The 25,000-nt window shown below is 44.4% G+C and overlaps 1 protein-coding gene across 2 annotated transcripts in view; it reads left to right on the forward strand.

Moving 5' to 3' along the window:
* Positions 1-25,000, forward strand: part of atg14 (autophagy related 14) — a 38,362-nt gene that overhangs the window by 7,733 nt on the left and 5,629 nt on the right. For both annotated transcript variants that reach the window (XM_079528711.1, XM_079528712.1), the window contains 9 exons: positions 4,176-4,362; positions 7,071-7,258; positions 10,046-10,108; positions 14,424-14,466; positions 15,476-15,557; positions 19,012-19,249; positions 20,760-20,992; positions 22,044-22,161; positions 24,670-24,760. In XM_079528711.1, the coding sequence (XP_079384837.1) occupies positions 4,176-4,362; positions 7,071-7,258; positions 10,046-10,108; positions 14,424-14,466; positions 15,476-15,557; positions 19,012-19,249; positions 20,760-20,992; positions 22,044-22,161; positions 24,670-24,760 (1,243 nt within the window). The remainder of the gene's footprint in view (positions 1-4,175; positions 4,363-7,070; positions 7,259-10,045; positions 10,109-14,423; positions 14,467-15,475; positions 15,558-19,011; positions 19,250-20,759; positions 20,993-22,043; positions 22,162-24,669; positions 24,761-25,000) is intronic.

The following is a 25,000-nucleotide window of genomic DNA, read 5'->3' on the forward strand; positions in this document are numbered from 1 at the left end:
CATAATTATACTAGTATTGCTATAGTTATTGCTACATGCCGTTGTAGGAGGCAGGTGAGGCGGAGTGTGATTCTTAGCTTGTGTTCTGGTCATTCAGGAGCCAAAGACCGCGGCGAGATCTACGAAGCGTTCGAGAACATCTACCCCATTCTGAAGGGATTCAGGAAGCACTGAAGATTGAATTGTATAACATCAATCATTTGCTTAGTAGTGAAAAGCAAAAAAAAAAAAAGTTTCAGATAAAGGCATAGCTCTTTATTATATTAATTTTCTTGTTAAAAATGTAATGCTGTGGATGGAAAGCTGGTAAAATAATATATTTTTTATTTTTGTATTGTGCACAAATGGTCAGTACAGTATTATGTATATTGCTAATCCATCCTGAAGGCAATAAAACTGGAATTATTGTTTGGCCTGGAAACTTCTACATTTCCTCTTCATATGTTCACTGTCTGCCTGTTCTGTCATGAACTGGCCACAGGGGTCTTCAACATTTTCAGACCAAGAGAGACAAAGCAGGGACCCCCACTACTACATCATTGTCGCTGTCTGGCAGTAACCAGCTAACTCCATATTTTCAGGCTTTTCTTCCTTTTCTTTTTTTCATAAATCAATGCTATTGAACGCCCTTATGTCTGTCTGTTGTTAAAACAACATTGAACCAAATAAAAGTATTAAAATTGGACCCTCAAACTGTCTGCAAAAGCAGCTAACTCCACCCCCTCTTCCCCTCGACAAGTCACAATACCAACTTTGATGAGGTGGTATTGCTTTGTTTTAATAATGTAAGGTTTTCTTTATTTCCTGAACCATATTTCCTGAAAAATGAACATTTTAGAGTGTAGTTGTGAGTGAGCCTGATCAGTGACAGTGGAGAAAGAAGTCACAATGTAGAAATACTATGTAAATAAAATGTACTTGAGTGAAAGTACAAAAGTATTGTTATCAAAATGTAGAAAGTACTCATTACTCGGAATGTCCCGTTTCACAAGTTTTCAAATATATGTATACATTGTATAAAAACATCTTTTGAGAATGGCAACTATTTTCAAAAGGGTGAAATGTGTATAGGGTTGAGTGGTTAACCTATGTTTTGTAGTACCCGTATTGTCCCGAATATAAGACCACTCTGATTATAAGACGACCCCCATTTTTCAAGACTCATTTGTGGAAAAATAACATTGAATAGTCTAGTCCCCGATTATAATACGACCCCGTTTTTTAGGATATTTCCATTGGAAAAAAACATAGTCTTATATTCAGGCCAATAGGGTAATAATCAAAATCTACAAGGTTCAAGGTTGTGCTTTATTGTTACATCTTGTGTACAGGTACATAAGAGTAAAACTTATTTTTGTTTGGCTTCCTTCAGACAATGCAGCAGCAAAAATATAATACGACATCAAAACAGCAAAACACAGCAAACAAAATAGAATATAGAGTGCAAAAAAGAGCAAAAATATAATACGACATCAAAACAGCAAAACACAGCAAACAAAATAGAATATAGAGTGCAAAAAAGAGCAAACAAGTGTAGAAAAAGAGTATCATATGTACATGTGCATGTTTTCCTTGTAGTAGGACAATTATTATTATTATAGTATTATTTTATTATTAACTTCACAGTAGACTATGTTCAATATAAGTAGGTGCAAGTAGGTGCAATTTGAACTCAATAGTGCGAGGGCAAAGGGCAAAAGGTGCGGGGCAAAGGTGCGGGAGGGTGCTAGCGTTTTCCTTTTCCCTGATACGCTTTGGTTCTTATCAGTTCGTTCATGTATCTGATTGTTCGGGGAAAGAAGCTTTTTTGCAGTCTATTTCCAGTGGCTTTGAGACTGCGAAACCGCTTCCCATGTGGTAGCATCTCAAACAGACTGCGGTTGGGATGACTTGGGTCCTTCATTATTCCTCGAGCTTTGCTGACACAGCGTTCATCGTACAGGGCTTGGATAGGGGGGAGAGCACATCTGCTGATGCGTTCGGCTGTCCGCACAACCCTTTGCAATGCTTTGCGGTTTAGGTCAGTGCAGTTGCCATACCAGGCCGTGAAGCAACCAGTCAGGATGCTCTCTGTGGTGCCTCTGTAGAAAGCTCTTAGAACTTTTGGACCCATTCCAGCTTTCTTCAGTTTTCTGAGAAAGAAGAGGCGTTGTTGTGCTTTCTTCACCACCCGCTCTGTCTGCACTGCCCAGGTGAGGTCCTCAGTAATGTGCACTCCCAGGAATTTGAACTCTCTGACCCTTTCCACTGCAGCACCTCCGATCTGGATAGGAGAGTGATCTATCATCTCTGGGAGGCCTCCTGTAGTCAAAGATCAGCTCTTTTGTTTTGTCAATGTTGAGAGCCAGGTTGTTCTCTTGACACCATTGTGCCAGGTTTTCTACTTCCTTCCTGTACGCTGTTTCGTCGTCATCCGTGATCAAGCCTATGACTGTGGTGTCGTCTGCAAACTTGACCACTTGGTTTTAGTTGAACAAAGCCACGCAGTCGTGGGTGTACAGGGAGTAGAGAAGGGGGCTCAAAACGCATCCTTGAGGGGCTCCTGTGCTGAGGGTCAGGGGGGCAGAGAACTTTGTTCCCATCCGCACCACCTGACGGCGCTCTGACAGGAAGTTGAGGATCCAGCTGCAAAGGTTTGAGTTTAGACCCAGGCGCTTTAGCTTGAAGTCTAGTTTGAGGGGGATAATGGTGTTGAACGCTGAACTATAGTCAATGAACAGCATTCTCACATAAGACTTCTCCTTCTCAAGGTGTGAGAGGGTGGTGTGGAGTGATGTTGCAATGGCGTCGTCCGTGGATCTGTTCTGACGGTAGGCAAATTGCAGGGGGTCCAGTGTGGGTGGCAGCTTGCTGTTGATCATCTTTCTGACATGTTTTTCAAAGCATTTGCTCACAATGGGTGTGAGTGCGACTGGTCTCCAGTCATTTAACCCAGTTACTTTGCCTTTTTTAGGGACTGGGACAATGATTGCTGATTTAAAGCATGATGGTACTTTGCTCTCACGGAGAGATTGGTTGAAAATGTCTGTGAAGACACCGGCCAGCTGTGTTGCGCAGGCTTTGAGGACTCGCCCTGGGATCTCATCCGGTCCTGCTGCTTTCCTGGTGTTGGTGTGCAGAAATGACAGACGAACATCAGCCTCCTCCAGAGGCTGTAGTGGGTCGTCCATCTGATGGCTATCTCTGCAACATTCCGTCACAGGTGTGAACGGCAGTTCCTTTGTTGAGAACCCAGGGGGTCAGACAGTGGAGGGGGGGGAGGGGGGCAGCTTTCTCTGTGCTTCTTCAAACCTGAAATAGTTACAAAGTAACTAGTAGTAACTAAAGTTTTCAAATGAGATCCGATGAAGTCAAGTAAAAGAATACCTCAAAATTGTACTAAAGTACAGTACTTATACTTAGTAAATAGTATAGTAATAGTATAGTTACTGTACTTTCCACAATGGACTCCCTTAGGCTTCATAGTTCTGTTTGACAATACCAGTGCAATACCATTTCCGTTGTATACATTATTTGTAAATACTGTTCACACTAATGAGGTGCGCTCTGCAGTAACTACGAGGATCACCTTCATGAGCACGATTCACTGTTTCACAATTTCATGTTTTGCCTCCCAAGAAATGGGAAGCAAGGTTGAAAGGAATTGTATTTCTTTCTCGATTCCATTTCTCCTCGGGTTACAGCCCTGAGTCACTTCACAAACTGAATACAAATTTCAACCACTTGTTTTTAATATTTGATTCACTTGGATTCCCATCAACATTATTTTAGTGGATTTATCCTTTTCTTTTCTTTTCTTTTGTGTAATTTTAAGTAATCATTTTAATCTAATATTAAATCCACCACAGCAGCAGCAGCAGCATGGCTTCAGACTCCGCCCTCAACAGGTACGTCACCACATAAACAAACTGCGTCACGTCACGTGATCTGAGGAACCAGGAAGTGGTGGTGGTGGAGGAGGAGGAGGAGGAGGACCGTTAGACGACGACAACAACAACAGTGCTGTGTTTATTATTAGCATTCCCATTCCCCTCCTAAAAAAAACGTAACACCCCCTGGGCCCTGAAGAACGAAAACGCCGCTCCAGTACTAGAAGATGAACGCGTCACGTCGCGGCCAAATACATCTTTAAAATCTTAAATTTCCACGACGTGGTGTGTTTAATTTGTCGTTAGCATTAGCATTAGCATGGCGGCGGCGTCGTCCTCGTTCCGAGCGCCGGACCTCCCGGAGGAGGAGGACCAGGACGGAGCCTCTTCTTCCCCGGCGTCGGTGTCCCAGCCGGCTGGACGGCCGCCCCTCCGGGCCGGGCCTCCCGCTGCTCATCCCCCGCAAGCCCCGAGCACCACCACACCACCCCAGGTACGGCTGTCTGTCTGTCACCACTAACCACCATGAGACACTTAAACCAGTGGTCCCCAAACTTTTTTCATGTCAAGGACCCCCACATTGACACTAATAAGCCCGCGGACCCCCCATTTGAAAACATAATGCCAGGGACCCCCATAAGAGAAGATTTTACGGCTCTAGCAGTCATTCTCAACCCGTTTAATTTCAAGTACCCCCAGTTTGACATGCAATAGGCTACGGACCCCCCATTTAATGGCATTTCTATCTCTGGGACCCCCAATATCTATTGTAAAATCAATGTTAATTTAACTCTGAGAGTACAAAATGGAACCAAATGGGCCCGTTGGGGTTCACTTTGGGAACCACTGCTAAACCAGTGGTCCTTGAGGAGGTTCCAGCTGGTCCCCAGCTACGTGATGGAGAGTTCTTTCCAAATGGACCTTTATAGATCTTTAGCTCTTGAGATTGTAAAATGAAACCAAATGGAGCCTTGCGGGTCCTTTTGGTTTCATTTTACGCTCTCAAGAGTAAAATTATTGTTAAACATCTGCATTAGTTAATTGAGGAGTTCATACAATTAGAGAATGTAGAAGAATTGTCATTCTGATCAATGTTTGCCTGTTATCTCTCCTAATGGTACCACATCGATACATTACAGCATGGAATTGTGGACAAAATCTTATCCCAACGACAACAAAATATTCTAAGTCTTGGGTCTGAGAGGCTAAATCTCATCAAATGCAGAATAAATAATGGGCCTTGTAATGAAAAAGGTTGAAATTCACTGCTATATACATAGTGTTTGTTTAGTAACAGGAGTCTCTGGCTTTTTATTTTAAAAAAAATATAGCTGATCTACCTGTTGTTGTGGGCTTGCAGAACGGCTATTTTTCAACAGATGAATGTTTATACATAATACGAGTTGAAAAGATTACTTTCTGACGGTTATGCAAAGATAATAATGGTGATTAACCCAGAACAGACAATTAAAGTAAGATCAGACCAGACTATTAATGTGCTGATTATGTTGTTGGGTTCATTGTTAAACCCTGTATCCACTATCCTGTAGTTTCAACATACAGATTATTTTTCTGATGATCTGTTTAGGCCAGTGGTTCTCAACCAGTGGTCCGGAGACCACCAGTGGTCCTTGAGGGGGTTCTAGGTGGTCCCCAGCTAAATGATGGAGTTGGTAACCAAATGGACCCTTATAGAGTTTTATAGATCAAATGGACCCGTACGGGTGCATTTGGTTTCATTTTACGCTCTCAAGTGTTACATTATTGTTAAACATCTGCACTACTTCATTTACAAGAATTCTACACAATTAGAGAATGTAAAGCATTCTTATTTTGATCCTTTGCCAAAAGCACGGAATTGTAGACAAAATCTTATCCAACGAAAACAGAACATACTTTAGTTTTGGGTGTGAGAGGCTAAATCTCATCACATGGTGGTGGTCTGTTAACCTGACTCCGCCAGATGGGGCAGCAGAGAGTACACTGGGTTCCCCCCTCCTGCTCCCATCTGGGAACTCTCAGGCAGACTTGATGCCCGGCCACAAAACGGCCTGGCCAATCAGCAGCAGCTATCCAGCCTCTAGCTGCTGCTGATTGGCCAGGCCGTTTTGTACTCTCTGCTGCCCCATCTGGCGGAGTCAGGTTAGTGGTCCGTGGCTTAGACCAGTCATTAGTCCTACAACCTATCTCAAACCCTCACGCTAACCCTAACCTCCCACGGGGAAGCACACCTAAACCTAACCATAACCCTCTCCCAGCCCTTAACGCACCCCTCACCAACCTTATGTCTAACCAATGCTATGTCTAACCAAAGGATGCCTCCCCAAATGGCGACTAAATAATGGGCCTCGATGTGAAAAGGGTTGAAAACCACTGGTTTAGCCGACTGATGCTAGGTTCTTGGTTTACCTGTTATCCTAGTTTACTGAGACACTGCTACAGTGGTACTAGCCTACTACACTGTCTCTCTGCATTTTACTGAGGCACTGCTACTACACTGTCTCTCTCTGCATTTGATGCATGTGATTACTGTCACACTTATTACATAATCGTCTAATCCCAATTATTTGAGATAATCACAATTATTTTTGCATAATCGCCATAATCGTTTCTGTGCTGTAGTACGCTATAACGCGTGGAAATAGCAGATCTACGAGCTCATAACACACTGCGATGGGAATGTGTTGTGTGCTTATAGGGGTAGAGGTGGTGGCTCAGGGGTAGAGTGGCCGGTAGAACAGCCGGATAACAGGTTTCCAGTTCGAACCCGGGCTCCCCCAGAGTTAGTAGTGTCCAAGTGTCCTTGAGCAAGACTCTGAACCCCTAATTGCTCCCGATGGTGCAGGTTGGTGCCTTGCCCGGTTTGAGGTTTCCTCCACCATTGGTGTATCTCTGTAAAGCACTTTGGATAAAAGCGCTATATAAATGCAACGGTACTTGTAGATCTGCTATTTCTAATGTTTTTTTATATATGCATTGACAGTAATTTATTTTTGTATTTAGGATTATTTGTCATATCTGCCTTGTGCAACTTCAAAGCCTAGAAGCCAAAACAAAAATCGAATTCGTATTCATATTATGCTTCAATGTTCATCGAACAAAAACACAATTAAATCGTTAATCGCAATTATTTGTGTGACAATCAGTCTTCACGCAAAACCACACGATTGTGACAAGTCCTAAATTGTACTTGATTGACAGGCCTACTACCGCCCCCCGGTGGCCGGTGGGGGCGGTGGCGTGATGGTGGAGTCGGTGGACGATGCGGAGGGTCTGTACGTGGCCGTGGAGCGCTGTCCCCTCTGCAGCACGGCCCGCCGCCGCCTCACCTGCGCCCGCTGCATCCGCCACGGAGACTTCCAGTACATCGACGGAAGGAACCCTGAAAGGTTCGCTCGCGTGCTGCTGGGGGGAGCCAGTAGAACGTTACACACACACACACCACCACCACGTGTGGGCGTCATTCCAAAACCTTTCCGGGTTGTGCAAGGATGCGCTGTGATTGGCCAGTCGCTGTGATTGACAGCCTAAACCTAAACTCAGTAAAACTATGCCTAAACCTAACCCCAGTAAAACAAAGTCAAAGCCGTACGATTAAGTCACACATTACCGCATTGAAATTTGTTCTCCGCATTTGACCCATGTCTTGGAGCGATGAACAGCTGCCGTGCCGCACTCGGGAATCATTTTGATTAGTTGTTTTGACCCCACAATCCAACCCATTGATGCTGAGTGCCAAGCAGGGAGGCATTGGGTCCCATTATTTGGTCTTTGGTATGACCCGGCCGGGGATATACCTTCCCAGGGGCATCGTTATAAGCACAACCCGGCTTGGATTTTGAATGTCGCCAACCAGTGGTTCTCAAACGTCTTAATTTCAACGACCCCCATAACTCTTGACAGTGTACATTGTGCAAAAACAATGAACCCATATTTGGTTCCACATTTCTTAATGCTCTCCGGCTCCATTTCCACCAACATAACTTTGGTAACTGGAACTGGAAAAGGGGCCTTTGAGTTACAGATCAATAAGGGTCCATTTGGATGCCCGTCAAGGGGAACCTGGGGGTCCCTGGACCTCACTTTAACAATCACCAGTACAACTTTACATACCATTCATAACCAGTAGGTGTACAACAGTACATCTTTACACAGCTAGGAGGGAACATTTTATATATTAAAAAATATATTCTTAAATAGCTTAATTATTTGGAACTTTCTTACCCCACAGTACAGCAGATAAAGTACCTTATATCAAGAACTACTCCTAGAGAATTAAAACATGTCTCTTCTATAGAAAAGTCCTGTCTGATTGCATGAAAGGACCACTTCACCACTTTTCAACCAATCTTCATATAATTGGTCCTCACTAATAATCATGATAAAATGGCACCATTTCTTTCTACTCAGTCTGCTTCTCATAGGAGGGCTGTGGGCAGTTCAGAAACCCGTCCACCAGTGACATCATCGTTAGGCAGAATTTTTTTAAACAATATTTTTTTACAAAAATGTTTAGATTTTTATTATGGTAAGAACGATGGCTTCCATTTTCGCATTGCAACTTTTCAGGACTAGAAAGCCTGCAGTTTATAATAGCTTGGATTCCCCATCGATGATGTCACTGGTGGACGGGTTTCTGAACTGCCCACAGTCCTCCTATGAGACACAGACTGAGTAGAAAAAAATGGTAGCCATTTTATCATGATTATTAGTGAGGACTAGTATATGAAGATAGGTTGAAAAGTGTTGAAGTGGTCCTTTAAACAACGTTAAATCCACTTGATTTGCCATTCACTTTATGCATGCGCACAGTCCCATACCATCTATTCTTTATATTTATGCATGCGCATAGTCCCATACCATCTATTCTTTATATTTATGCATGCGCACAGTCCCATACCATCTATTCTTTATATTTATGCATGCGCATAGTCCCATACCATCTATTCTTTATATTTATGCATGCGCATAGTCCCATACCATCTATTCTTTATATTTATGCATGCGCATAGTCCCATACCATCTATTCTTTATATTTATGCATGCGCATAGTCCCATACCATCTATTCTTTATATTTATGCATGCGCATAGTCCCATACCATCTATTCTTTATATTTCGTAGTGGGGCGACCGCCGTGACCCATTTGTTTAGCTTTCTGTAGTTAGTTAGTTTGAGCTAGTTCGCTCCGTGCCATGTTTACAACCAGACAGTTAAACATTCATGTACCACGATCCAAGCAGCAGGCTTCAGGTTACTAACCCAGTTTGTTGACTTGTAGCTGGTAGACACATCTCTGTAAAGCCATAGGGAGAGTGTCTACCAGCTACAATGTTTAGAACTGAAAACTTTGTGATGATGATAATGTGTTGATTGATATGGTGCCTCCTTCATGTCCTGTTCCTCGTTTTGTGTGTTTGATATCAATGAGCCAATACACAAATGGCAGTGGCGAGTTTTAGGTCACATCTCTTCTTCCAAATCAGTTTTAGGTCACATCTCTTCTTCCAAATCAGTTTTAGGTCACATCTCTTCTTCCAAATCAGTTTTAGGTCACATCTCTTCTTCCAAATCAGTGCATCGGCTACTTCTAAATGTGTCATTAAGCTCTGTTCGTCTTGGCATTAAGCCAGTGGTTCCCAAACATTTTCATGTCAAGGACCCCCAAATTTACACTAAGTAGCCCGTGGACCCCCATTTGAAAAATATATGCCAGGGACCCCCATAAGAGAAGATATGTTCGGCTCTAGCAGTGATTCTCAACCCGTTTAATTCCAAGGACCCCCAGTTTGACGTGCATTAGGCTACGGACCCCCATTTAATGGCATTTATTTTATTTTCTATCTCTGGAACCCCCAATTTATATTGTATAATCAATGGTAATTTAACTGATAGTGTACAAAATGAACCAAATAGACCCTTAACGGGTCCATCTGGTTCCATTTGTACACTCAGAGTTACAGACCCATAAGGGTCCATTTGGTTCCATTTGTACACTCAGAGTTACAGACCCATAAGGGTCCATTTGGTTCCAAACTGGGGACCCCCTGAAACTCCCTCAAGGACCCTTGGGGCTGGGGGTCCCCGGACCCCACTTTGGGAACCACTGCATTAAGCGACACCAACCCGTTCATATTCCATGTGAATGACTGACGTGTGTGCTTGTGCTTTGTCTAGATACATTGACAAACTAGAGACACTGAAGAAGCTTCGGGAAGAAAAGGAGCAGCTTCAACAGAGGTAAACGTTGATTCATTTAAACCAGAGATGTGTACATAATGAACTTTTATTTCTAATCTTACATCATCTAAAAAACAACTTAATGCAAGGACATGAAATGGCGTTTCATCCTTTTGAAGATGATTAATTCAGAAATGATGTACAGTCTGTTCAGTAATTGACCATTTTGATCTTTGCCTATCAAATTGCACCATATAATATATCAGATATTGATGTAGCGATGTAAAGTTAAATGGCCTTGTGATATGATTTGACGATGATACAGTGTACAGACTACAGAGTCATTAATACAGACAGACAGATTCTCAATCGCTTCACATAAATGTAACAACCGTACAATTACAAATGAAAAGGGACCCTCTTGTTTTCAGTATTCTGTGCTAGTATTCTCTTTGGAATGAAACTTGAGACTATATTTTAATTTCCTTTTTTGAAGCACTGTTTTTTTTTTAAATATATTACAAGACAGTGGTTTTCAACCCTTTTCATTGTCATTTCAAGGACCATTATTTATTTGGCATTTGAGCCACGGACCACCATCTTATGAGATTTAGCCTCTCAGACCCAAAACTAAAGAATATTTTATTATTTTGTTGTCGTTGATCAAAATAACAATTCTTCTACATTCTCTAATTGTGTAGACTTCTTGTAAATGAAGTAATGCAGATGTTTAACAATAATTTAACTATTGAGAGCGTAAAATGAAACCAATTGGACCTGTACGGGTCCATTTGGTTTCATTTTACGCTCTCAAGAGTTAAAGATCTATAAGGGTCCATTTGGTTACCAACTCTCCATTATTTACCTGAGGACCAATGGAACCGCTTCAAGGACCACTGCTGGTCCCCGGACCGCTGGTTGGAAACCACTGATGTATAAGAGAAGCCACTTATTTTCTACCACCCTTTTCCACCCCAATTCGTTGTGCCAATGAATTCGTCCCCTCACACATTTGTGTGTTGTCACTATTGTCGTTGTCGTATTCTACTAACTCACCTGCCAGTGAGCAGGAGCCCCCACTGGGAGGACGGACTCCTTCGTCCTACTCCTCCCGCCCATCACTCCCCGCTGGTCGCCTGACAGATGCCGCCCCCAGCCCGTACGAGTATTAAGCAATGACCAATTTCACCCTCTTCCCCCGACCGGCTTCTCTTCCCCGAGTTACTGGCCAGTCGTGTTCGCATAGGCGCCCGACGAAGCCGGATGCACCACGGTGGATTCGAACTCCACAAGCTCCGTGGTGGTGGGCAGTGGGACTTTGCCACTGTGCTACCCCGAGTGCCTTGAAGCACAGAGTAGTATGTCAGTACACTACACACATGGCCCTGTGCTACCCCGAGTGCCTTGAAGCACAGAGGAGTATGTCAGTACACTACACACATGGCCCTGTGCTACCCCGAGTGCCTTGAAGCACAGAGTAGTATGTCAGTACACTACACACATGGCCCTGTGCTACCCCGAGTGCCTTGAAGCACAGAGTAGTATGTCAGTACACTACACACATGGCCCTGTGCTACCCCGAGTGCCTTGAAGCACAGAGGAGTATGTCAGTACACTACACACATGGCCCTGTGCTACCCCGAGTGCCTTGAAGCACAGAGTAGTATGTCAGTACACTACACACATGGCCCTGTGCTACCCCGAGTGCCTTGAAGCACAGAGTAGTATGTCAGTACACTACACACATGGCCCTGGCTTATATTTCTCTACAGCAGTGGTTCCCAAAGTGGGGTCCGGGGACCCCCAGGTGTCCTTGGTGGAGTTCCAGGGGGTCCCCCAGCTACATGATGGTTTGGAACCAAATGGACCCTTGTGGGTCTGTAACTCTGAGAGTGTACAAATGAACCCGTTGGTTCCATTTGTACACTCTCAGAGTTCAATTTTGATTCTCACAATATAAATTGAGGGTCCCAGAGATAGAAATGCCATTAAATGGGGGTCCGTAGACTAATGCATGTCAAACTGGTGGGTCCTTGAAATTAAACGGGTTGAGAATCACTGCTAGAGCCATACAAATCTTCTCTTATGTTGGTCCCTGACCTACCTTTTCAAATGGGGGTCCGCGGGCCAATTAGTGTCAATGTGGGGGTCCTTGCCATGAAAAAGTTTGGGAACCACTGATCTACAGTGTCTAGCTGTGAACATCGAACAGTATTATGGTGTACCAGGCCTATGTGTAAAACACCTGTAGAACAGTATTATGGTGTACCAGGCCTATGTGTAAAACACCTGTAGAACAGTATTATGGTGTACCAGGCCTATGTGTAAAACACCTGTAGAACAGTATTATGGTGTACCAGGCCTATGTGTAAAACACCTGTAGAACAGTATTATGGTGTACCAGGCCTATGTGTAAAACACCTGTAGAACAGTATTATGGTGTACCAGGCCTATGTGTAAAACACCTGTAGAACAGTATTATGGTGTACCAGGCCTATGTGTAAAACACCTGTAGAACAGTATTATGGTGTACCAGGCCTATGTGTAAAACACCTGTAGAACAGTATTATGGTGTACCAGGCCTATGTGTAAAACACCTGTAGAACAGTATTATGGTGTACCAGGCCTATGTGTAAAACACCTGTAGAACAGTATTATGGTGTACCAGGCCTATGTGTAAAACACCTGTAGAACAGTATTATGGTGTACCAGGCCTATGTGTAAAACACCTGTAGAACAGTATTATGGTGTACCAGGCCTATGTGTAAAACACCTGTAGAACAGTATTATGGTGTACCAGGCCTATGTGTAAAACACCTGTAGAACAGTATTATGGTGTACCAGGCCTATGTGTAAAACACCTGTAGAACAGTATTATGGTGTACCAGGCCTATGTGTAAAACACCTGTAGAACAGTATTATGGTGTACCAGGCCTATGTGTAAAACACCTGTAGAACAGTATTATGGTGTACCAGGCCTATGTGTAAAACACCTGTAGAACAGTATTATGGTGTACCAGGCCTATGTGTAAAACACCTGTAGAACAGTATTATGGTGTACCAGGCCTATGTGTAAAACACCTGTAGAACAGTATTATGGTGTACCAGGCCTATGTGTAAAACACCTGTAGAACAGTATTATGGTGTACCAGGCCTATGTGTAAAACACCTGTAGAACAGTATTATGGTGTACCAGGCCTATGTGTAAAACACCTGTAGAACAGTATTATGGTGTACCAGGCCTATGTGTAAAACACCTGTAGAACAGTATTATGGTGTACCAGGCCTATGTGTAAAACACCTGTAGAACAGTATTATGGTGTACCAGGCCTATGTGTAAAACACCTGTAGAACAGTATTATGGTGTACCAGGCCTATGTGTAAAACACCTGTAGAACAGTATTATGGTGTACCAGGCCTATGTGTAAAACACCTGTAGAACAGTATTATGGTGTACCAGGCCTATGTGTAAAACACCTGTAGAACAGTATTATGGTGTACCAGGCCTATGTGTAAAACACCTGTAGAACAGTATTATGGTGTACCAGGCCTATGTGTAAAACACCTGTAGAACAGTATTATGGTGTACCAGGCCTATGTGTAAAACACCTGTAGAACAGTATTATGGTGTACCAGGCCTATGTGTAAAACACCTGTAGAACAGTATTATGGTGTACCAGGCCTATGTGTAAAACACCTGTAGAACAGTATTATGGTGTACCAGGCCTATGTGTAAAACACATGTAGAACAGTATTATGGTGTACCAGGCCTATGTGTAAAACACCTGTAGAACAGTATTATGGTGTACCAGGCCTATGTGTAAAACACCTGTAGAACAGTATTATGGTGTACCAGGCCTATGTGTAAAACACCTGTAGAACAGTATTATGGTGTACCAGGCCTATGTGTAAAACACCTGTAGAACAGTATTATGGTGTACCAGGCCTATGTGTAAAACACCTGTAGAACAGTATTATGGTGTACCAGGCCTATGTGTAAAACACCTGTAGAACAGTATTATGGTGTACCAGGCCTATGTGTAAAACACCTGTAGAACAGTATTATGGTGTACCAGGCCTATGTGTAAAACACCTGTAGAACAGTATTATGGTGTACCAGGCCTATGTGTAAAACACCTGTAGAACAGTATTATGGTGTACCAGGCCTATGTGTAAAACACCTGTAGAACAGTATTATGGTGTACCAGGCCTATGTGTAAAACACCTGTAGAACAGTATTATGGTGTACCAGGCCTATGTGTAAAACACCTGTAGAACAGTATTATGGTGTACCAGGCCTATGTGTAAAACACCTGTAAAACACGACTGAAGTAACTGAATGTATGTGAAATTGTTTTCGCTTTGTTTTTGCCAGTGTAATGCAGGCCATGGATGGGAAGATTCAGGCTGATCAGATGGTAAGACAACGTCAATCATTATATTAATAAGCTTATAAACCCGCTATCGTCCATATTCTGAGGCCAACCATTGCTGAAAATAGCGTTGTTGTTGATGTTTATCGAGGGTATGCGCATGCATAAAGTGAATGGCAGATCGAGTGGCAAAGTGAGTGACAAAGTGAATTTAATGTTTAAAGTCATTTAATGCAATCAAATACAACTTTTCTGTTTGGATGTCTGGGCTGTCAAGGCCAGAAAGTTGTTTTTTGCCACTCAGTAGGCGTTCCCACATAACGTCCGGGTATGATGATGATGTCACACATACCCTCTATTCTGAGCAAAGGTATCGCCTCCGAATATGGACGTTCATACGATTAAAAACCCTATAGGGTTCCCCAATAGGCGGCCCACGGGCCATTTTTTTTTTGGGGGGGGGGGGTCCCAGATATAAATGGCATTAAATGGGGGTCAGTAGCCTATGCATGTCAAACTGGGCATCCTTTTCAAATGGGGTCCTGCCCTGAAAATGAATTTTCAGGGCAAGACCTCGACCTCACGCGTGCGGACTCGGCCCCCAGCCCGGTACCCTAGTCAAAATATGGCCCTCGAGGAAAATTAATTGGGGAACCCTGCCCTAAGTTATGTACTTGGGCCACTCCTTTTTCCCCCCTCTGCACCGAATCTCTTTACTGAAAATAGCAGATGTACAAAGAATGTACAAAGAAAATGCCTCCATATGTGACGTGCTGTGATCTTGTAGATCTCCTATGTTTGCAGAATGTTTGTCTATTGTGACATCGGGATTGATTATTAATCGATTATTTATTTGATAAAGTTATCGATATCTTTATCGATTAATATTTTTATAATTTGTTATTAGTATGATTAACTGATTGCACGTATTGCGGTTCTAATTGGGGACTAGGTTAGAGCAGGCATAGTAGGAACAGTGGTGCTGTTCCAGGCCAGAGGTGAGGAGCAGTTGAACATCAGATGGATAATGATGATTCTGACCTCTTTGTCCCAGAAATGGAAGATCATGTCCTGTAAGATGAAGGTTGAACAGCTGAAAGAAGCTATCGGCTGTGGGAACGAAGAAGTGACAACATGTGAGTTTACTTCTATACAATACCGTTGATATATATATTAGGCCTGTCAGTCGATTAAAATATTTAATCGCGATTAATCGCATGGTTGCCCATAGTTAATCGCCGATTAATCGCAAATTAATCGCATATTTTTTATCCGTTCTAAATATACCTTAAATCAGTGGTTTTCAAGATTTTTCTTATCAAGGTCCATTATTTATTCTGCATTTGAGCCACGGACCACCATTTGATGACTAAAGAACTGTATCTTAGTACCATTAGGAGAGATAACAGGCCAATGTTGATCAAAATAACATGTTTTCTAAGTTCTCTAATTGTGTAGACTTCTTGTAAATTAACTTAAGTAATGCAGATGTTTAACAATTATTCAACTCTTGAGAGTGTAAAATTAAACCAAATTTACCCACTTGGTTTCATTTTACACTCTCAAGAGTTAAAGATCTATAAGGGTTAATTTGGTTACCAACTCTCCATCATTTAGCTGGCGGCCACCTGGAACCCCCTCAGGGACCACTGGTTCAGAACCACTGCTTTTTAAGTTTTAAATACTCTTATCAACATGGGAGAATGCTTGCTTTATTGCAAATGCCATGGAAGAGGGAAACAAAATCATCAACTCAACACACACACACACACACACACACACACTCCCAGACGAGAGCCCCCCCCGCCACTCTCTCTCCCCTGCACGCACGCACGCACAGTCAGGCTGTCAACATTATAACGAGCCCAACGGAGGCATTCATCCTAGCTGACCCAGCCACACTAGTACACTCCGCACCCCGGCTGCACAGGCTGTCTGACGGAGAGGGGGGAATGAGAGAGAGACGGGGCTATTGGAATCTCTGGCTGCATGCATGCATGTGAATTTCAGATGCGTCTCAACTTCACCGCGCGTTAATCGCGCGTTAATTAAATTAACGCCATTAACGCGGACTTTGCGTTAACACACGATTAACGCGTTAACTTTGACAGCCTTAATATATATATATATATATATATATATATATATAAAACAATTAATCCAGTCTGGCAGTGTGCCGCGGGTTCGACTCCCGATCCCGACGGCCTTTACTGCATGTCTTCCCCCCATCTCTCTCCCCATAGAGCACCGAAGTCCTGACGTCACTGTCAGTAGAGGGCGTCAGTCCACAGGTTCATGTACTTTTTATTTGCATTGTAATCTCCATAGGGGGATTTTAGATCGCCTCATATAAGAACTGTGTTTGAAAAATAAACCGATCACCCCGGCCTTTTCACTCATATGGATATGAAGCATCGACTGAAGGTGGAAATGTACAAATATACCCAAAGAGTAACAAAATAAGCCTTAGAAACGAGTCAAACAACCCAGAGACTACATTTCCGGGTAGGCGGGTGGCTGCATCGCGTCCGAGCGATTCCCAAGCAGGTTCTGCGGGAAGGAGCGCTCGTTGTACCACGCCGGCCACGCCCTACTACTAGTAGCCATGGAAAGCGCCGCCCGCGCGGGCGGAACCTCACCTTCTAATACAAACACAAAACCCCATTCTGCCAGCTGCCTCGCTAGCCTAGTGGATTACTACACCGACTTGTAATACCATGCTTCACGCGTTCGCGCCCCACTGCCGCCACCTCTTTTACTACCGCGGACTTTTTAATAGTTTTTGGATTAAGGTTGGTGAGGGGTTCGTTAATAGTTTTTGGATTAAGGTTGGTGAGGGGTACGTTAATAGTTTTTGGATTAAGGTTGGTGAGGGGTGCATTAAATAGATTGGATTAAGGTTGGTGAGGGATGCGTTGCTCCCCTGCTTGCGGTTATGTTTAGGTTAGAGTTAGAGATAGGGTTAGTACTAGTCATAGAGTACTAGTAGGCATAAACACTTGTGTGCGGTCCAAAACACAGCCCAGCGCTTCCAAATTCAAATTGCGCTTGGGAATTGCTTGGACGCGGCTGCATCTTATTGATTGATATTTAATGTTTCGTGGTTAGTACGAGTCGAGTCACCACCAGCTGAGCTTACGTCAACGAGGAATCTCAGGAACGCAATGTGTTGACAGCTGGGCGTGACGTATATTAGCAGCGACATTGCCTTCATATGTAGTTTCAAGGCTTTTGCGGCCACATTAATTCCATTTTCTCCAGAAACTGGCTGTATCAAATATGAATGGACATCATTAACGACGCACAGCCACTCCCCTGACAGAAAGGCCGGTGTGGTCGGTTTATTTTTCAAACACAGTTCTTATATGAAGCGACCTAAAATCGCCCTATGGAGATTTCAATGCAAATAAAAAAATACATGAACCTGTGTGTTGGTGCCCTCTACTGAAAGTGACGTCAGACTTCTGTGCTCTATTTCCTGTCAGTCTACTGTCTGTCCCTCCATAAAATAAAGGCGAAAGCCAAAAAAAAAAAGCACTCCCAACTCCATTGGATCCTCAAACGGTCGGCAATAGAAACTAACTCCACCCCCTCTCCCCTGTGGCGCGCGCACACACACACACTCACACTCACAGTGCCAGTTCGTAGCGGAACATAAAGGGTTTTGTTCCCTGTAGTCTGTTAAATATAGCAGTATTAGCAGTGGTTCCCAAAGTGGGGTCCGGGGACCCCCTGGGGTCCTTGAGGTAGTTCCAGGGGGTCCCCAGCTTAATGATAGTTTGGTACCAAATGGTTACTCTGATAGTGTACAAATGGAACCAAATGGACCCGTTTGGTTCCATTTGTACACTCTAAATGTGGGGGTCCCAGAGATAGAAATGCCATTAAATGGGGGTCTGTACTAATTTGCATGTCAAACTGGGGGTCCTTTTGGGGTCCCAGAGATAGAAAAGCCATTAAATGGGGGTCTGTACTAATTTGCAGGTCAAACTGGGGGTCCTTGCAATTAAATGGGTTGAGAATCACTGCTAGAACCGTACAAATCTTCTCTTATGGGGGTCCCTGGCATATCTTTTCAAATGGGGGTCCGCGGGGCCAATTCGTGTCAATTTGGGGGTCCTTGACATGAAAAGGTTTGGGAACCACTGGTTATAGTATATATCATAGATATAAAAAAAATACATCCCTCATTGGCCGCAGCAGTTCATTGGAGCGACGTGTCTCCAATGAAGGCAGGAAGTCAAGCGGTAGTGCCATAAGGAAGCGCTAGTCTTGCGTAGCCAGACAACTATTCCATTGAAAATTGCGAGAGGCAACAGTCTGGCAACGCGAGACTAAGGAAGCGCTGAAGGCACGCTGCCCAAGTGACTTCACTCATGTCTCTCGCTGTCACTCAAGTGACTACTGGCCAATCACAGCGCGCCTTTTCCGGGACTTCTGTTACGCACGCTGAAGCTTGACAAGCTTCCGCTCATTGAAGGCATATGCTTCGCAAGGAATCTCGGGAAAATTGTGCCTAAAATTGCCGAAAGAGGCGTCTACGTTTTTGTCTATGGTAGTATTACGTGTTCCTCCTCCTTCTCTTGCTAGGTAAGGAGCTGCTCCTGCGCTCCCAGGAGGAGAGCCAGAGGCTGCAGCGGCGAGCGGGGAGACACCAGGAGAAACGGGACAAGCTCCAGCGCCACAACCGCCGCCTGGGGGAGATGCTGGAGCGCCGCAGGAAGGAGCTGCAGGCTCGCCTGGAGCTCCTAGCCCAGGAGCGCAGGGACAACATCCTGGAGCTCACCACGCACATCTTCCCTCTGCAGGAGGACAAGCAGGGCAGCAGGTACTGCAGTACAGAGGTTCCCCAAACATGTCAAGGACATGAAAATGTCCATTTGAAAATATGTTCCAAGGACCCCCACAAGAGAAGATTTCTTTACTGCACCAGCAGTGATTCTCAAGTTACCATTTTAATTTCGAGGACCCCCCCCCAGTTTGACATGCATTAGTCCACGGACCTAACCTGACTCCGCCAGATGGGGCAGCAGAGAGTACACTGGGTTCCCCCCTCCTTAGTGGCAACGGTGGCCGAACGGTTTGCGGAGCGGTCTTGATACCGGAAGGTCGCCAGTTCGTATCCCCGGACCGGCACGTTAAAATTACCACCGCTGAAGTGCCCTTGAGCAAGGCATTGAACCACTACCATGAAATGTTCTATGAGCAGGGCCTGGCTGTAAACAAGTATCTGATGCTTAGTCCAGTTACCCGGGGTAAATATAGTAACTTTGCTTTGCTTTGCTCCCATCTGGGAACTCTCAGGCAGACTTGATGCCCGGCCACAAAACGGCCTGGCCAATCAGCGGCAGCTAGAGGCGGGATCAAGGCATACACAGTGCTGCCTTGATCCCGCCCAGTGTACTCTCTGCTGCCCCATCTGGCGGAGTCAGGTTACCACGGACCCCCATTTAATGACAATTCTGTCCGACCGACGGTGACCCCCAGGGGGCTGTGGCTCAGGAGCTAGAGCTGCAGATCATCCAGTGATCCGTTGGTTGGCGGTGCGATATTAACACCCTGTGCGCCCAGCTCATTGGTTGGCGGTGCGATATTAACACCCTGTGCGCCCAGCTCATTGGTTGGCAGTGCGATATTAACACCCTGTGCGCCCAGCTCATTGGTTGGCGGTGCGATATTAACACCCTGTGAGCCCAGCTCATTTGGAACCATTAAATCAGTGCGAGCCGCGATTTGCTGCTTCAGAGCCCATTTCAGGGTGTCACGGTGCCATCTTGGAAGGTGCTAGATGTAGCCAAAAAAAATCACACCCGTGTGAACTGAGTGGTGTAAGGTCTTATATAGACTGATCAGCTGTGGTCTGACGTAATGAAATCGCACCCGTGTGAACTGGGTGACCGTAGCAACCATGCTAATTTTTTTGGCACAGACAGACAGACAGACAGACTAACAAAGCCAGTTGTAGGAGTGGTTTACACCACTCAAAAAACCCAGAGGAGATCGCCAACCACCGGAGGTGTGATTACTTCTAACGCGACCAGCGACGGGACCGCGATATCTGCTATTTTCAGCATGCAAACAAGTGTAAATTGACTTATACTGGATCTCTTGTCCACTAGTCCCTTCCTAACATTTTAGTCTAGTTTTTATTTGTTGACAAAACAAAATTGTCAGTATATTTTGTCATAGTTTTAGTCATCATGGCTTAGTTTTTATTTAGTTTTTATGTTGTTTTTGTCAGTGGAAAAAAGGTAGTCGACGAACATTTTTCGTCATAGTTTTAGTCGACGAAAACAACACTGCGTAATACGTCCCCGTCCACTCTTCCTGTCCCTCAGAGACCCCGCGGACGTGCTGGCGGAGTGCGACCCGGCGCTGACCTCCAGCACGGTCAGCGAGCTGGCGGAGGCTCGTCGGACCACGTACCTGTCTGGCCGCTGGGTCTGGGACGACCAGAACGGAGAGACCAGCATCAGCATCACGGGGACCCCCGTCACCCTGCCCAGCAACGGGGACTGCTCCACCTACTACAGCTGGGTGGAGGAGAAGAGCAGCAGCCAACAAGGACCAGGTGACGACACCCGACCCACCGTCTGTCCTACACAGCACGAGGGCTGTCTTTAACCCATTTATTTCTACAAAATGTCTTCCAAGTCCTGACAGTTTTCTGAATAACCCCCATGTCAGTCGTTTTCATGACCCCCATTTTCATGTCAAGGACCCCCAAAAATATATGTAATTGGCCGTCGACACCCCCCTCGTTTGCTCTGAAAGAATATATAGTCAACGATTTGCACCACATTTTCATGATTTTTCAAAAATAGCAGATCTACAAGCTTTTTTTGGAAGTATAACATTATTAAATGTCATTTATTTGTATATTTAAAAGGACAACTTTAGTTTTTTTCAACCAAGATTTATGTTTTAGGTTAGAGGGAAAGTAAAAGAGGAGTGTTCATTTTCTATTTTTAGCTATTTTTGACAGGGGGGGTGGGGGCATTCGATCATGGGGCTAAATATGTATTTGTTTACAAAATGACCCCAGAAATTGCATCTGGGCTGCCTGTCGGCCTGTCTGTCACCTCGATGTGTTAGTATAGGAAGCAGGCAGCGAGTGACGGCCACAACCCCGTCGTGGTCTGGAGGCGTCATTCAAAACCCTGATAGGGTTGCGTGAAGGGGGGGCTACCTGGTTCTTCTTCTTGTATGTGGGTGACTGGTCTATTTGGCAGCCCGTTAGCGCCACCTAGCGACATTATAGTGTTTTCATAAAGTGTGCGTTCTCTAGTAAGGTTCAATAAATAATTAGAACGCAACTGGACTTTGCCGTTTTATCTGGAGATGGTCGCCGTTTAAAAGAGGCCTAAGTAAACAGTGTTTAACATGTTGACCCTAATTATTGTGTGTGTGTGTGTGTGTGTGTGTGTGTGTGTGTGTGTGTGTGTGTGTGTGTGTGTGTGTGTGTGTGTGTGTGTGTGTGTGTGTGTGTGTGTGTGTGTGTGTGTGTGTGTGTGTGTGTGTGTGTGTGTGTGTGTGTGTGTGTGTGTGTGTGTGTGTGTGTGTGTGTGTGTGTGTGTGTGTGTGTGTGTGTGTGTGTGTGTGTGTGTGTGTGTGTCCAACAGAGCTGGACCATATCAATCCTGCTCACACCATCAGCGCGGCGCTGTGCTACGCCACCCAGCTAGCTAACATCCTGTCTCACATCCTGGATGTCAACCTGCCCAAGAAGCTCTGTAACAGGTACACACCTGTCCCAATTAACCTACACCTTCCCAATTAACAACTCATTAAGAAGCTCTGTAACAGGTACACACCTGTCCCAATTAACCTACACTACCCAATTAACAACTCATTAACTCATTATGAAGCTCTGTAACAGGTACAGTACACGTTAACCAATTCATTTGTCATGCACAGACAAACGGCAAACCAACACGGACGCGCTGCGACGTCAAGCCTTCCTCAGCATGTATGAACTCGAAAAAGTTCCCCTCGGGGCACAAGTCTCCACCAGGGCAGGTCAGGTTGTGGCCTCCTGGTGGCGCTATAATAGGCCAATGTGAAAAGGGTGCCATTTCTTCTTACGCCCTGGATGGCAATTGGATGATTTGAGGCATTTTGTTCCAAAAATGTGTGTTGCAAAAAATCCACCTGTTGGTGGCGCTATAACAGGCCAATGTGAAAAGGGTGGGATATATTCCTCAGCCTAGTAGGAAAGTCTGTGAAAGATTTCATGTAAATTGCATGCTGCGTTCATGATTTGAGGCTTTTTGTTCAAAACGGGCAAATCCTGCAAACTTTGAAAGCCAATGTTAGACAATTAGGATGGAATATGAAATATCAGACAGATCCGCCTTGAACACATGACTATAGAGATAGTGTGTAACGATTTGCGGGATTTTTGGACTGAATCTGGAGAAGTAATATAAAGAGGTTCATCGTTTGCATCCAGGGAGTGTGTGTGCAAAATTTGGCATCGACCGGGTTTTAACGGTGCCGGAGATTAGCTGTACACAGACGGATGGACACACACACACACCTGGACGGAGGGACGGACTCACACACACACGGACGGAGTGCAAAACATACTCTCTCCCCATGCCTTCGGCCTGGTGGAGACAATAATGCAAACTATTGTGACAGCTTTATTAGGGTGGACCTGGGTGCAACACTGAATCACGGTCAGTCTAAAGTATTTTTAGTCTAAAGTATTTTTTGACGGACCGTTTAAGTACCAGAAGGATTGCTGGCTATTTTTCTTACAGTGACTTATATAACCACATGAACACTAGCATCCCAATTCTCACACTAAAGGTCTCCACACACCGAGCACGTTTCTCCATCGGTTTTCCGAAAAACGCGTCCAGTGTGCAACCACCTTAAGATCCTTAAACATATTTAGTCTAGGGTGAAAACAGTGTAGAGTTTTAACTGGTTGAGATATTAAACGATACCGAAGGTCTACCTACTCTAAGATCATACACCTGCAACCTTGTTGTACCAGCGGCCTTGTGGTTAGAGTGTCCGCCCTGAAACTGGGAGGTCGGGGTTCGATCCCCGTCCGGGTCATACCAAAGACTGTAAAAAATGGGACCCAATGCCTCCCTGCTTGACACTCGGCATCAATGGGTTGGATTGGGGGTCAAATCTACTAATCAAATGATTCCCGAGCGCGGCGCACGCTGCGGCTCACCGCTCCTTGGCTGTGGCTCACCGCTCCAAGAGATGGGTCAAATGCGGAGAACAAATTTCACTGCGGTAACGTGTGTGACAAATCGTACGACTTTGACTTTATTCCTGAACATGACATGACCATTTATACTCATTTATACTCTAAGACTTAGAGTATAAATGGTCTGTGTCTTTGTGTTCTAGTAAGTTCTGTGATGAAGGTGTCTGTGTGTGTGTGTTTGTGTTCTAGTGAGTTCTGTGATGAAGGTGTCTGTGTGTGTGTTTGTGTTGTAGTGAGTTCTGTGATGGTGTCTGTGTGTGTGTTTGTGTTCTAGTGAGTTCTGTGATGAAGGTGTCTGTGTGTGTGTTTGTGTTCTAGTGAGTTCTGTGATGAAGGTGTGTGTGTTTGTGTTCTATTGAGTTCTGTGAAGAAGGTGTGTGTTTGTGTTCTAGTGAGTTCTGTGATGAAGGTGTCTGTGTGTGTGTTTGTGTTCTAGTGAGTTCTGTGATGAATGTGTGTGTTGTGTTCTATAGAGCGTCGCAGTCCCGCCCCCTACCATGGACCAGGAAATGATTCTCCGTTAATTTTCCTCATAGACATTTCAGAAAGTATTTATTTAAAGCCGTTTACGCCACGGACAAAGCCAACTCGAGTCGTGACAAATCATGACAACAAACACAATTTTTTGGGCCGAACAAATAATTAGAAAGAAAAAAAAAACGGCAGGTTACAACACTTTTTTTGTTGTTTTTCTTTGTAATTATTTGTTTGGTCCAAAATATTGTTTGTGTTGTCATGAGTTGTCACGACTCGAGTTGGCTTTGTCCGCGGCGTAACCGTCTTTAAATAAATACCTTTTGAAATGTCTATGGGAAAAATGCATTGGGATTCATTTCCTGGTCCCTGGCTCAATAGAACGACTGCAACGCTCTATTGAGTTCTGTGATGAAGGTGTCTGTGTGTGTGTGTGTTTGTTTGTGTTCTATTGAGTTCTGTGATGAAGGTGTCTGTGTGTGTTTGTGTTCTATTGAGTTCTGTGATGAAGGTGTCTGTGTCTGTGTGTGTTTGTGTTCTAGTGAGTTCTGTGGAGAGAACCTGAGTCGCTACCGTTTCACCAGAACTCTGACCAAACTCAACACCAACATACTGCATCTCTGCTTCTCTCAGGTAACACTGCTCTGTGTGTGTGTGTGTGTGTGTGTGTGTGTGTGTGTGTGTGTGTGTGTGTGTGTGTGTGTGTGTGTGTGTGTGTGTGTGTGTGTGTGTGTGTGTGTGTGTGTGTGTGTGTGTGTGTGTGTGTGTGTGTGTGTGTGTTCGTACACAATGTATCTTGTCTCTTCATCATTGTAGCATATTGCTGTTTATGTATGTTGCCATTTCATTTGTTTTTCTTTTTTGTTTTGTGTC

The sequence above is a fragment of the Electrona antarctica genome (assembly GCF_951216825.1).
Source record: "Electrona antarctica genome assembly, chromosome: 18".
Lineage (NCBI taxonomy): Eukaryota > Metazoa > Chordata > Actinopteri > Myctophiformes > Myctophidae > Electrona > Electrona antarctica.